This window comes from Sinocyclocheilus grahami, unplaced genomic scaffold, assembly GCF_001515645.1.
Source record: "Sinocyclocheilus grahami isolate Dianchi unplaced genomic scaffold, SAMN03320097.WGS_v1.1 scaffold536.1, whole genome shotgun sequence".
Lineage (NCBI taxonomy): Eukaryota > Metazoa > Chordata > Actinopteri > Cypriniformes > Cyprinidae > Sinocyclocheilus > Sinocyclocheilus grahami.
In genome coordinates this window covers 790,486-804,184 of record NW_015505715.1, presented here as the reverse complement: position 1 = coordinate 804,184, position 13,699 = coordinate 790,486, and the positions used below count along the sequence as shown (strand labels likewise).

The 13,699-nt window shown below is 35.1% G+C and overlaps 2 protein-coding genes across 2 annotated transcripts in view; both read right to left on the bottom strand.

Moving 5' to 3' along the window:
• Window positions 1–7,144: 7,144 nt before the first annotated feature.
• LOC107555511 (sodium/glucose cotransporter 1-like) overlaps window positions 7,145–13,699 on the bottom strand; it is a 77,551-nt gene continuing 70,996 nt past the window's right edge. The window contains exons 16-17 of the mRNA XM_016238333.1: window positions 8,270–8,375; window positions 7,145–7,789 (exon numbers count right to left, since the gene is read on the bottom strand). Coding sequence (XP_016093819.1) covers window positions 7,575–7,789; window positions 8,270–8,375 — 321 coding nt within the window. The 3' untranslated portion in view covers window positions 7,145–7,574. The remainder of the gene's footprint in view (window positions 7,790–8,269; window positions 8,376–13,699) is intronic.
• Window positions 10,962–12,692, bottom strand: LOC107555531 (sodium/glucose cotransporter 1-like). The gene is made up of 3 exons (XM_016238358.1): window positions 12,525–12,692; window positions 11,309–11,416; window positions 10,962–11,200 (listed from the first exon to the last, which is right to left on the bottom strand). The coding sequence occupies exons 1-3, from the start codon at window positions 12,571–12,573 to the stop codon at window positions 11,004–11,006; spliced, it is 354 nt and encodes a 117-aa protein (XP_016093844.1). The 5' UTR covers window positions 12,574–12,692; the 3' UTR covers window positions 10,962–11,003.

The window sequence follows — 13,699 nt, the reverse complement described above, 5'->3', positions numbered from 1 at the left end:
TTCAGCTTTACACACACACACACACACCAACCAACCATTCACAACTTATTTCATATGCAGGAAGAATATTTGTGATATTTATACATGAGATTTGTAGGCTACTTTATTTATCATACAACTAGCATCATTAACAGGATGCAGCTAGCATTACGCTTGTTTTCATTTGTCAGGTTGAGGGAAAATGTATTTAACAGCGATCAACCGGATTGCTTGAAAAGGCCGCTAACACCTTCAGAGTTGTTGTTTACATTGTGTTGCACGCTTTTAACTATTCTTAACTGATTTTAACAAACTAAATCATTCCAAAGAACTGCACTGCAGAAAAAAGGTACAAAAAGCTGTCACTGATGTGGTAACCTTTCAAAGTGTACTTTTAAAGTATATGTACTTTTAAGATACTAATAGGGGTAAATAAGGTACAAAGATGTACATTTTAGCTTTTGTACCCAGAGATGGGCAGTATTTTAAAGTGTGAACAAACACGCACACACACACCGTGAACACACACCCGGAGCAGTGGGCAGCCAATGCTGCGGCACCCGGGGAGCAGTTGGGGGTTCGGTGCCTTGCTCAGGGTCACGACCTCAGTCGTGGTATTGAGGGTGGAAAGAGCGCTGGATATTCACTCCCCCCACCTACAATCCCTGCCGGACCTGAGACTCTAACCATTTACCCTATTCACACATCTTTCGTTCATGTTTTTGCAATACCCGATCTAAAGTGGAAACCATTCATCATTTGTAAATATTTATTAAACGATTACTAATCATTTAGTATCTTTATAGGCATGGGCATTTTAGCTTATGTAACAAGGTTTGTGTAAAGGGTGGCTGGTTACGTTTAGCTAAATGCTTGCTTAAAGACATCACAGTTTGTAATTTTGGTGAAAAATATACTACCCTTCAGTATCATTAAACAGGATATTCCTTGAATAATAAATAAACAAGGGAAAACAAATCATTTTTTAAAGAAAATACTTTTTATCCATTTATCAAAAAGATATAATATAAACAGATTGAACTGTTCCCTTAAAAAAATTAAATTGACCCCTGTACACTGTTGACCCTTTAACCAACCCTTAAATCTACCCAAACCACCAGACCTGTCCCTAACCTTACCCGTATCACACCTCAATAGCAGCAAAAGTGTTGTGCATTAGCACAAGCTTTTAATCATTGTATAACATCTGTTAAAATCATTTGTAAACTTTCAATAAGTACTTGATCATATGGAATTCAAAGTTTAATGACATTTGTAAGCATTTTAACCAGTGGTGTATAAAGTACCTGAAAGCCATACTCAAGTAAAAGTACAGATATATTACCAGAAAATTACTTTGGTAGAAGTTGAAATCACCATTTAGAATATTACTTGAGTAAAAGTCTTAAAGTATGTGATATTTATTGTACTTAAGTATGAAAAGTATTTTTAAAATCTTAAACGTACATAAGTATTGAAAGTAAAATACAAGTAAATGCAAAATGGCAAAGAAGCAGATAAATATATATATATATATATATATATAAATGTTCATGCACAGCTTGAGTAGCAAGATTGTGTTCAGTTTTAACTCTTCCTTACATTTTGTATTTTTGGGTAAGAATGTGAAGCACTTCATCTGGTACTTAGTGTCTTTCATTCCAACATAAAGCATTTCTGGAATCTGCATCTGAAATAGCATTTAGATGTATTTATTGGCTTCATCCATCTGTCTGCTCTCCACCAATAAGCTGGTGTGTGGTGGGCAATCTGGTGCAATATGGCTGCCGTCACATCATCCAGGTGGATGCTGCACAGTGGTGGTGGTTGAGGAGATTCCCCCCTTCTATATAAAGCGCTTTGAGTGCCCAGAAAAGCGCTACATAAATGTAAGGAATTATTATTATTATTTACACAGTTTAATGTATCTCAGAGGGGACATGGATGCATTTAACCTGCAGTTACAGATGCTTAAATAATGTTTTGTTTTTAACATAAAACGTTGAATACTGATATTTGAAATTATTTAAAACATGCAAAAAAATAGTCGAAATGTGAAATTAACACCACCAGTAGGTGGCAGCAAGTGACTTTTAATGAGTGAGTCATTGAGATTCAACCGATTCATTCAAACGACTGATTCATTCAGGAACAAAGTATTTGACTGTGTTAATGAGTGAATCACTGAATCATTTATTCAAACGATTTGTTCAAAAAGCTGATTCATTCAATAAGTAAACACCGTCCATTGCTCAGAGACGCAAAACAGTGCTGTGATCTTTGTTTGGAACTATTTTCGTTGGCAAAATTGAGCAAAAACAAGCAATATTATGCCTAAAATCACTAAAGTCACTTATTGATTTACTGAACTTGTATAAAATTATTATTAAATGTGTTATCATGCATATCTGTAGAAAAACGGTACTCTTTGCGTGATATAGATTAAGTTAACTATATTCAATTATATAAATATAAAAAGCATACAGAAGCATTTTTTGCTGTATACAATTTAGAATGCCTGGAATTTTGAGTATTAATAGACTAATAAATCAACGTGAGTGCACTCTGTGTGTGATTTGGTGATATACTTGATAATGTCAGATCGCACATCATTACAACAACACTTGCCATAGTATCGCAGAAGATATACTGTATATCGCACACCCCAGACTCGACTTGAGTGGAAAATGATTAATCTGCGGTTGTGCGCACTTGTTTGCACATGAGCAAAGGTGTTTTTTAGGAGTCTAACTAGCAAACGCCAGACCACTGATTCGTCAAACCTGCTTTCCTGCAGTCCGTGTTCTTCTGACTATTTTGTAGTAAGTAACGAATATGCTTCGGGGAAATGTATTGGAGTAAAAGTATACATTTTAATTAGGAAATGTAGTGGAGTAAAAGTAAAAGTTGGCTTTTAAAAGTACTTAAGTACTGTAACGAAATATTATCACTTTGTTACAGTACACCACTGATTTTAACTTACATCAAATAATGATTTGTTTGAACATTATCTAATGTTTAATAAGTTTATTAGCAAACATTAACAAGCACATTATCTCACATTTCTAACTCTTTGAACTAGTGATTCATTAAGCATTATATAATGTTTGTTAATGATTTATTAATGAAAGTTATTATAAAGTGTTACCAAATAAAGATATTGTCTCTCAAAAGAAAGAGTTGAAGCTGAACCGCCTTAATGAGTCGTCATATTTTCAAATCTTCTTCCTGTTACCTATATAGACACAAGGTAAATATTTGCATAATCCCCTCCTGCCCGAGAAATATGAACACTCTGACTTGCCCACAAACTCTTCTGCTTGATCATGTCGAGAAGATGCTGTGTTTTCAGCCTCACTGGGCATTCCCACAGTTCCCACACGTGCACCTCAAATAAGTAAATATTAATAATAATGAATGCAGTAAAACTGCTGTCATATCACGTAAAGTACCACATACAAAGTTTAAACTTACCACTGAGAAACGTCCTGATCAAGTCGTGCTTGCGATGGAGTTTCCGGTTGAGTGACTGCATCGGTATCATCCTCGGACTCTGGCTCGAATTGATAAGGTAATATCAATAAAATTTTTGTAACCTTATAGCATCTTTGTTTACAAGTAACCCTGCGGAGCAAAAAAAATAATTATGGTAATGGGCGTTTAATTTCCGGCTCTGTGTATACAGAAAGACCAATCACAACAGACTTGGCCAGCTGACCAATCAGAGCAGAGTAGGCTTATAGAAGGGAGGAGTTTACAGACCTTAAGCTCAGAACTGCTTAAAAAAAACGTTTCGAAATCATTGAAAAATTATTCTAATATTAAATGTATATTCTGAGAAAATTACAATGTTTTCTGACCTTAGATGTGTGAGTGTGTGCAAGAGCATGAGCAATAAGTTGCTGGCCACAGCTCACTTAATGGCCACTGGTGTTGCTAATAAGGGTTTCTGAATACTAAAATTATATAGAGCCCTTCAACTGCTAAATATCAGCATTTTTAGGAGTTCATCTTTACTGTTGACAGTGAAATAGCTTGAGCCATCCTCTTGAGTAGGACTAGGCGTTATGGCAATACATTTTTGCAGGACTGCTTAATTTTTGACACACTGATAAAGAAACTATAAAGGAGCAATACAGAAACATGAAAAAATGAAGCGTAGACATATTTGATGGTATTCAAGTAAAGCAAGTCGGTTGTGTCTTAAGTGAACATAAGAAATGAGAAGAAATATGGATCAGTATATATTGGATTTATTGTCTAGTGTTGGGGTTAAAGAATATGTTATCTATAAGTTGTTTAAAGGAGGGGAAAGCACTTCTCTTTCTCTTATGTCTGTATCTAACTCCAGTATTACTAAATGTAATGACACTTTCTCTTGCACTTCAAATGATTGCTTGTAAATATTGTTTGTATTTTTGTATTTTCAAATTACTTGTATTTTAATTGAATACATTTCTCACACCAGTATTCAGTATTTTAATTAAATACATTTGATGAGCAAGTATTTGTAGTTTGTAACAAAATACTTTTTTATGTATTTGTGTCCATCTCTGTTTGTAGTTTAAATATAGGTATGTATATGTATATGTACTGCCCCAGTGACAGCTTTGTACCCTTTTCTGAGAGTGTATGACTCAGATTTCATATATATTTTAACACTTTTAAAAATATATATTGTATAGCATCAGAAATATCTTAATTTAGGCAAGGACAAATTACCTGATGAATCTTATTGGATAAGTAAAGTAAAAATTCATATTTATAGATTAAGGCCTATAATTATGTACATCGATGAGCCATTACATTATGACCACCCCCAGCCTAGAGCAATCAGAGCGCCTGGCAACCAAATGGTGTCAAATGTGCAGTTCACAGAGCAGTATATATACCACCGGAGGACCGGCTTTCGGTCAGTAGAGTGTTTGGTGTCAGAATGGGAAAGGCTGCCGATTTATCGGAGTTTGATAAAGGACAAATTGTGATGGCATGGCACCATGGAACTTTGATCTCTGAAATGACGTGCCTTGTGGGTTGTACACATCCTGCTGTAGAGAGTATGTATCAAAAGTGGTGCACGGATGGCCAAACGACAAACCATCGTCCAGCTATGTGTTGTCCACAGCTGATTGATGCCAGAGGAGAGCGGAGACTGTCATGCATTGTTCACAGAGACTGCAGGGCCACATTGTGACAAATCACCAGCAGTTACATCAGTGGTGACCAGGGCAATGTGTTGAACAGGGCAACAGTTCATTACAGCCTTCTGGGTGTGGGCCTGTGAATCTGACCACCCAGTCAGGTCCCCATGCTAACAGCATGCCATTGCCAACAACACATGAAATGGGCCAAAGATCATTGAAATTGGACCATGGATGATTGGAAGAAAGTGGCCTGGTCTGACAAATCATGACTCCTGGTGCATCACGTCGACAGCCAAGCCCGAATACGGCGATTACCAACAGAGGCTATGGCACCTGCATGCACTATTGGGCGGACACAGGCCGGTTATGCTGTGGGCAATGTTTTCTTGGAACACTTTAGGCCTCATTATCCCAATAACACTACGTAGGTATCTGAACATCGTTGCAGACCAAGTGCACCCATTCTTGGAAACTGTGTTCCCTGCCAGTGATGGCCATTACCAACAGATAATGCGCCATGCCACACTGGCAGAATGGTCATGAAGTGGTTTGAGGAACATAATGGTGAATTTCTGTTAATTCCTTGGCCTCCAAATTCACCCATTCCATCATTTGTGGTTCGACTTGGAAAAGTGGGTTCATACTACACCACCACCCTGCAATGTATGGGAACTGGAGGAACTGCTGTTGACACCCCAGTAGACCGATCTCCATCTCGTCTGAATTAATACCTCGCCACGTAGCCACTGTTTTGTGGGCTAAAGGAGGACCAACAGGTTATTAGATAGGGGGTCATAATGTAATGGCTCATCAGCGTATCTAAATATCTATGTATTCACATGCATATACTTTATATATTCATAGTTATATGTATTCAAATTTACATTCTCATACTTATAACTGTATATTCATATTTACATTTATACAGTATATTCAGAACAATATCTATATATATTTTTAAATGTACATACAGGTGCATCTCAATAAATTAGAATATTGTGGAAAAGTTAATTTATTTCAGTAATTCAACTCAAATTGTAAAACTCGTGTATTAAACAAATTCAATGCACACAGACTGAAGTAGATTAAGTCTTTGGTTCTTTTAATTGTGATGATTTTGGCTCACATTTAACAAAAACCCACCAAGTCACTATCTCAACTAATTAGAATATGTCATGACATGCCAATCAGCTAATCAACTCAAAACACCTGCAAAGGTTTCCTGAGCCTTCAAAATGGTCTCTCAGTTTGGTTCACTAGGCTACACAATCATGGGGAAGACTGCTGATCTGACAAATTCAAAGTTGTAACAACATATTCAGATTTATTGAAATTGTGAACATTCCATTCTACCATTTAAAATTTTCTAAAATATGAAAACCGTCTACCAAATGAATGTTTCCTTTATCTTTTTCTGGGAAATTCACAACTAAATCACACTAATAGGTCACTCATTGAACTTGAGTTGTTGAAGGAAACCAATGGTCCTGGACTTTGATTTCAGCTGTTTCAATAGAATCTTCACTCTAAATTAAGTATTAACTTTCCTCCTGCACTCTTGCCTTTGAAAGGGTCTGCACACATGACTTTAATCTGAGATTTTTTTCAGAGGTTGTTATGGTAGTTTTGAACATGCTTCTGGCTTCTTACAAGTGTGCATCATAAATACTAAAGTTCATTATTTTAATAAAGACATAATAAAGACAGAAAACATTAAATTAATACATTACAGAGTACAAGATATATACCATGGCAAAAAATATGAATGTTATTAAATAAAATATCTTTGCTTGTCCTAGACAAAAATATATTTTTTTACTTACAAGAAAATCAAAGCTTACCAAATAGTAAGACCAAAATATAACAGAATTTTTTTTTTTTTTTGAGTTTGGTAGATGAAAGGTATCTTAAAAATAGCACAGAAAAAGACTTTGCATTGATTTGATCATAATGTATCAGAAGACTTTACAGGAAACATACAACAAAGCGGACTAGAACTTTATATTATTAGTTATAACTATTACTCTGTAATATGTCAAAGGTACAAAGGTAGAACTTGCAGTAAACATTGTCAAATGTACAGTAAAAACAGTCAGGCATGTTTTAAATTAGATACTGTAGCAGCTAAGAAAGATTTGTCATGACTACAAGTGAACTATCAGTTTTGGTCTTGGGTTTAAAATGAAAGTCAAAAATATTTTCTATTCTACTGCCATCAAATCAAAAACAGTAGGCAGCTGTAAGGACGTTTTTGTTGAGGATATTATAAGGAAGTATTGAGTGTTTCAAGAGGAACTTTTGTAACTTCTTGTGTTACAAACACAATGAGTAGTGAGTAGAGTAATGTCAGATTACTCACATTTAGCTTGTTGTTACAGATAAGGCAACATTTCTGTCCACAGAATACAGCTCTAATATCCTTAATATAGTTAGTTGATACTGATGTGATCTTTAACCAAAGAAACCATGAAAGAAGATGCAGACAGTGAGGAGGATAATAGCATTAGCGTTGACCACGTTTCTCCATAGAGGTTTCTCAGTAGTGTCTGTGAGTTTCATCTTCAACTCTGCCTCCTGTTCTTTAGTCAGTTTAGGTGCATTGCCTTGATCAAAGCCGCAGAACCAGTTGTAGGCCTTCTTCCAACAGCTTGGATCCTCACGCACCTCTGCAAGGTCGAGAGACAAGCGGAAAGTTGTTACTTGTTTTTAATGTTTTAAAAATACTTTATGTGTGCAATAATTTACACAAGTAAGGCATTTGCCTGAATCAACATCCTTTGGTTTTCCTAGAACAGGGGTGTCACACTCAATTCCTGGAGGGCCGGAGCCCTGCAGAGTTTAGATTCAACCCTAATTAAACACACCTGATCCAACTAATCAAGTCCTTCACGCTTATTTGAAAACTACATGGTATGTGTGTTGGAGCTGGGTTGGAACAAAACTCTGCAGGACTCCGGCCCTCCAGGAATTGAGTTTGAGACCCCTGTCCTAGAATTACAATCTATTCAACTAATTATGGCCCTAACCTAGTCTCAGCGTCACACGGCACACTCACAGTCCTTTCACTGAGTCCTGTGATGCTCATTGCAAACAAAAATGGAGAGTGCTATCTGATTGTACATATTTGGTGGATCGTGCAGATGTACCTTCCGTTTGCATAGAGTCTGAATCCTGATCTTCAGTCCAGTCATCTTCTTCCAGATCAATCCTCTCCTCAGTGCTGTTCCTCAAACTCCAGCAGAGCCTGTACAGCTGTAAAACAACAAGGGGCCACAGAATGAGAATGACAGAGAAATTGCTTTTCTATCTAAATCTCTGTTTTTCAATAATGTTATGTTGATAAATCTACATATATAGGCCCTACGACCATTCAAAAGATTGGGGTTGTAAAATACGTCTGTAGTGCATACATTTTCATAAGTTTTCTATTTTAACATATATTAAAAAGTAATTTATTCCTGTGATGCAAAGCTGAATTTTCAGCATCATTACTCCAGTCTTCAGTGTTACATGATCCTTCAGAAACCATTATGCTGATTTGCTGATCAAGATTTGCTATTATGAATGTTGAAAACACTTTTTGTTGCTTGATATTTTTGTGGAAACCATGATACACTACCATTCAAAAGATTTTCTTTAAAAAAAAAAATCATGTTTATTCAGCAAGGAAGCATACATTTTTTCAAAAGTGACAGAAAAGACTTCCATTTCAAATAAATGTTGTTCATTTAACTTTCTGTTCAACAAAGAATAAAAAATGCTTGGAAACAAAGAAAAAAAAGATGGTTTCCACAAAAATGTTTTCGACATTACTGTTTTTACTGTATTTTAGATCAAATGCAGTCTTGAGCATAAGAGACTTCTTTCAAAAGCATTAAAAAAATCATAAGTATTCTGAACTTTATAGTTTAGTTGTAAGAAGAGCTTACATGTTTGTCATCAATGGGTTTGGTCACGAGGGAGATGCCCAGGATCAATATACAGGACAGGCTGAAGAGGATGAGGGCGAAATAGAGGTAGTGCACACCACAGATGATCGTGGGACAGTTACTGGGACTCACGCAGCTGCCTGTGCCGTAGGCAAACTCAGTTATCATACGTGCCAGACCCACCAACAGACCAATACACAACCCGTAGAAAGCACCCTGTGAGGACACATCAACAACATGTGCTTTAAAATCTCAACACCCATTCACTGCAATTATAAAGCTTGGAAGAGCCAGGACATTTTTAATATAACTCTGATTGTATTTGTCCGAAAGAAGAAAGTCATGTACACCTAGAATGGCTTGAGGGTGAGTAAATCATGGGGTCATTTTCATTTTTGGGTGAACTATCACTTTAAGAATATGAACCATGGTTTTACAACAAATAAAACAAACAAAAAAACATGGTAATTGCAGTTAACCACAAATTAACCATGGTTTTGCTGCACTAACCATAGTTTAACCATTTGTAGTTAAACTGTGATTATACAGATGGTAATCAATCCGGCAAAAATCATATTTACTACACATTTACTGTAATAAAACCATGGTTAATTTAGTTGCTAGCATGTTTTAACACATTGTTAACATGTTTTGGTAACACTTTACAATAAGGTTTATTAGATAACATTAGTTAACTACTTTAGTTAACATGAACTAAGCATGAACAATACTTCTACCGCATTTATTAATATTATTAATGCATTATTAAAATCAAAAGTTGTACTTGTTAACATTAGTTAATGCACAGTGAATTAACACGAACTAACAATGAACGACTGTATTTTCATTAATTAACATTACCAAAGATTAATAAATACAGTAATAAATGTATTGTTCATTGTTTGTTCATGTTAGTTAATACATGAACTGACATTAACTAATGGAACCTTATTGTAAAGTTTTACCTATGTTTTAAGTTGCTAGTTTTCCATGCTGCTAGCATGTTTCTAGCATATTTTAGCAAGTTGCTGGCATGTTTTAACAATAGGTAGATGCAACATTCAACTACTCCAGACATGTCGATGCATTCGCCATCTTGGAACTGTCAACGTGTCGTCACTCACAGTAAAAATCAGTGAGTTTTCCAAGATTGTGCAGCCTCTGGTTGTAAAAACCTCAGAAATTTAAATTCTCAAAGAAATGGCATAACCTGCATGTGAGAATGTGTTGGTTTTTAAACTATGGTACATTTTTGATGTTGTGTCAGCTAATGCCTTCATCTTGTTGTGTTGTGTTAGTTTAGCAAAATCTTCTGCTGAAGTCTATTGTAGATATAGATATTCATAAATGCGTATAACTATACGGTTGCAGATCCACAGTCAACTTGCTCTTGAGTGTTCATGAACCGGCTTTGACTGTTCCAATATGGCGGACAGCTTGCATACATACAGCGGCCCATAGAAACAGCCAATAATGAGGTATCAATGTATATATATATATGGTTTTCACGAGTTGCTAGCATGTTTTCACACACTGTTAGCATGTTTTTAACACATTGCTAGCATATTTCTATCATGTTTTAGTACATTGTAAAGCAACATAATAATCATCAGCAAAATTTTTATTGTGTGTGAAATATATGTTTTATACAATAAAAAAAATTGGAAATAGCAAAATGGAAACAAAATTATTGCAAAGCTACGAAATGTTTAGATTTAACTCACTGGTTCATTGACTCGCTTGCAGAAAATGGCGAGGGTGAAGACAGCAGCAATGGGTGGAGCCAGATAACTGGTGATAGACTGAATGTAGTCGAAGAGCTGCCCGCTCTGAGCCGACTGAACGATGGGGATCCACGCGATACTCACGCCGATCAGAAACAGCATGAACACCCTAAACACATGAACACAAGCCTCTCAGAGCCTATTCATCTCAGTTTCTGCTCACAAAATCAGAAAATCAATATCCAACACAAACAAGCAGACACGTGAACACACCTCCCCGCGATCATGAGCTCCTTTTCCTTGGATTTGGGGCGGATCTTGGTGTAAATGTCCATTGTGAAGAGTGTGCTGGCGCTGTTAAAGATGGAAGTGAGTGAACTCATCAGAGAGGCCAACATGACGGACAACATCAACCCTCTGAGACCTTCGTAAACACACACAGCAGTTTAGAGCCATATCACCAAACAGATCTATCAAAGCAGTCTATTAGAGATGTAAGAGACAGAAATAGAAATATCAGATTATTCTTTACCGTTTGGCATCAGATCCAACACAAGTTTTGGATAAGCAATATTACTGCAGCCCACACTGGCTCCACAGTAGTAGTCACACTCTGCTGGATCCACGCATGCAATCTCATCTGACACACAAAAAAAAATAAAAAATTAGTTCACTAATAGTCTTTCACTGTTCACTGACCTTCTGATGCATGATGCATTCAAAAAATGTCACAAAAATTGCTGCACATTACTTTTGGATTGTCAGAATTTCTTACCACAAAGTCCACATATCATTTTGGCTAAATTGTTTAATTTTGCTAAATTATTCAGCTCTGTAATTGTTATGGTATTATGAACGTCAGATTTACCCTCCCTGAAATGTCATATGAAACCAGTGTTATTTTGGTATTATTTGCATACTACCGATATCTGTTAGTATTTTAAATAAAAATTTATTTATATATTTGCAGTTTTCATTTTCATTTTTTTTTTTTTTTTGTTATGAGTTTGTCATTTTTCTTTCTTCTTCTTCTTTTTTTTATGTCTAATATGCAGAATTATTCTTTTATGTCTGCTGTTCAACACAATTAAAAATATATAGAATTATTTATTAGAAGAATAAAAACCTACCATATATTATTATTATTATTATTATTATTATTAAGGCACAATATTAATAAAATATTAAAGAACCAACTGAAACATGGAAATCAATGTTACTTTAGCATTATTTATATACTATTATAGTATTTACTAGTATTTTGAATTAGCATTTATTTTTATATTTTAATTTTAATTTACGTTTTAGTCTTGTTATGTGCTTTGTAATTTTTTTAATTATTTTTATACTTTAAAATTAAACATTTCTATTTTAATTCCTTAACGTTTAAGTTTTTGTTTAATTTTATATTTCAGCTTTATTTCAATAAGCGAAAACAGTTTTTTTAGTTTTAGTTAATAGTAACAACACTGCTTCAAACAAAAACTGCGGTTGGTTGCTTAAAGTGTAAATCAGACTCTCTGTCTGTCTAAGTAGGCCGTTGCTTGTTAAAATAAGTTACTAGCATATTCTGTGAGAAATAAGTGGACCAGACTTTATGCTGATGAGCAACACTCTAGTTCTATGAGACTGATCAAACCTTAGTTCACCATATATCACTCAGACAAGATTCAGTCAACATATTTGTTGACATACAAAATAGTCAGTTTATCACCATTCTCACCCAGGATGGTGCCAGTCTTTCTTACCTGTGTACAGCACTCGGCTGATCATGCCAGGGAAAACCATGAGGAACATTGGCAGAAGTTTGAGGTAACCACACAGGATGCAGCCCGCTTTCACATGAGACAGGTTCTTGGCAGACAGACAGCGCTGCACAATCACCTAAAACAAGATGGAGAGTTTGTGTGATTAACCCAGAGAAACATTTCAGTGCTCACAGCTGATTAGTCCATTTATTGGCTAGTTCAGAAGGGCCTTGCATTTAAAGTTTGAGCTTTTATTTATGGTGGCTGTTCAGTTTATACACTTCTGTTCAATAGTTTTTGTTTAAAAAAGCTAACGTTTTTGAAAGAAGTCTCACCAAGGCTGCACTCATTTAATCAAAAATACAGTAAAAACAGTAATATTGTGAAATGTTATTACAAAGTAAAATATCTGTTTTCTATTTGAAAATATTTTAAAATGTAATTTATTCCTGTGATGCAAAGTTGAATTTTCAGCATCATTACTTCAGTGTCACATGATCCTTCAGAAATCATTCTAATATGCTGATTTGCTGCTCACATTTATTGCAATTATTATAAATGTTGAAAACAGTTGTGCTGCTTCTTATTTTTGTGGAAACCATGATTTGTAGTATTGTAGTACTGTACTGTATTTTTTTCCACCACTATATAAACAGTTCTTGAGATGCTGGGAAAGTACATCATGAACTATGATAAACTTTTATGGCTGTTTTTCTGCTGTAGTGCTACATACAGTACAAACAAAGACTATTGATATACTGTTCATAAAAACAAACATCTGAGGATTAGTAGATTTAAATTACATGACTTTTGGGTTACACTTTATTTCGATAGTCCACTTTAGACATTCTACTAACTATAAGTAACTTTGTAACTACATGTCAACTACATGTCAACTAATTCTCATTAATTTGCAACTACATGTCTACAGTAAAAACAGTAATATTGTGAAATGTTATTACAAAGTAAAATATCTGTTTTCTATTTGAAAATATTTTAAAATGTAATTTATTCCTGTGATGCAAAGTTGAATTTTCAGCATCATTACTTCAGTGTCACATGATCCTTCAGAAATCATTCTAATATGCTGATTTGCTGCTCACATTTATTGCAATTATTATAAATGTTGAAAACAGTTGTGCTGCTTCTTATTTTTGTGGAAACCATGATTTGTA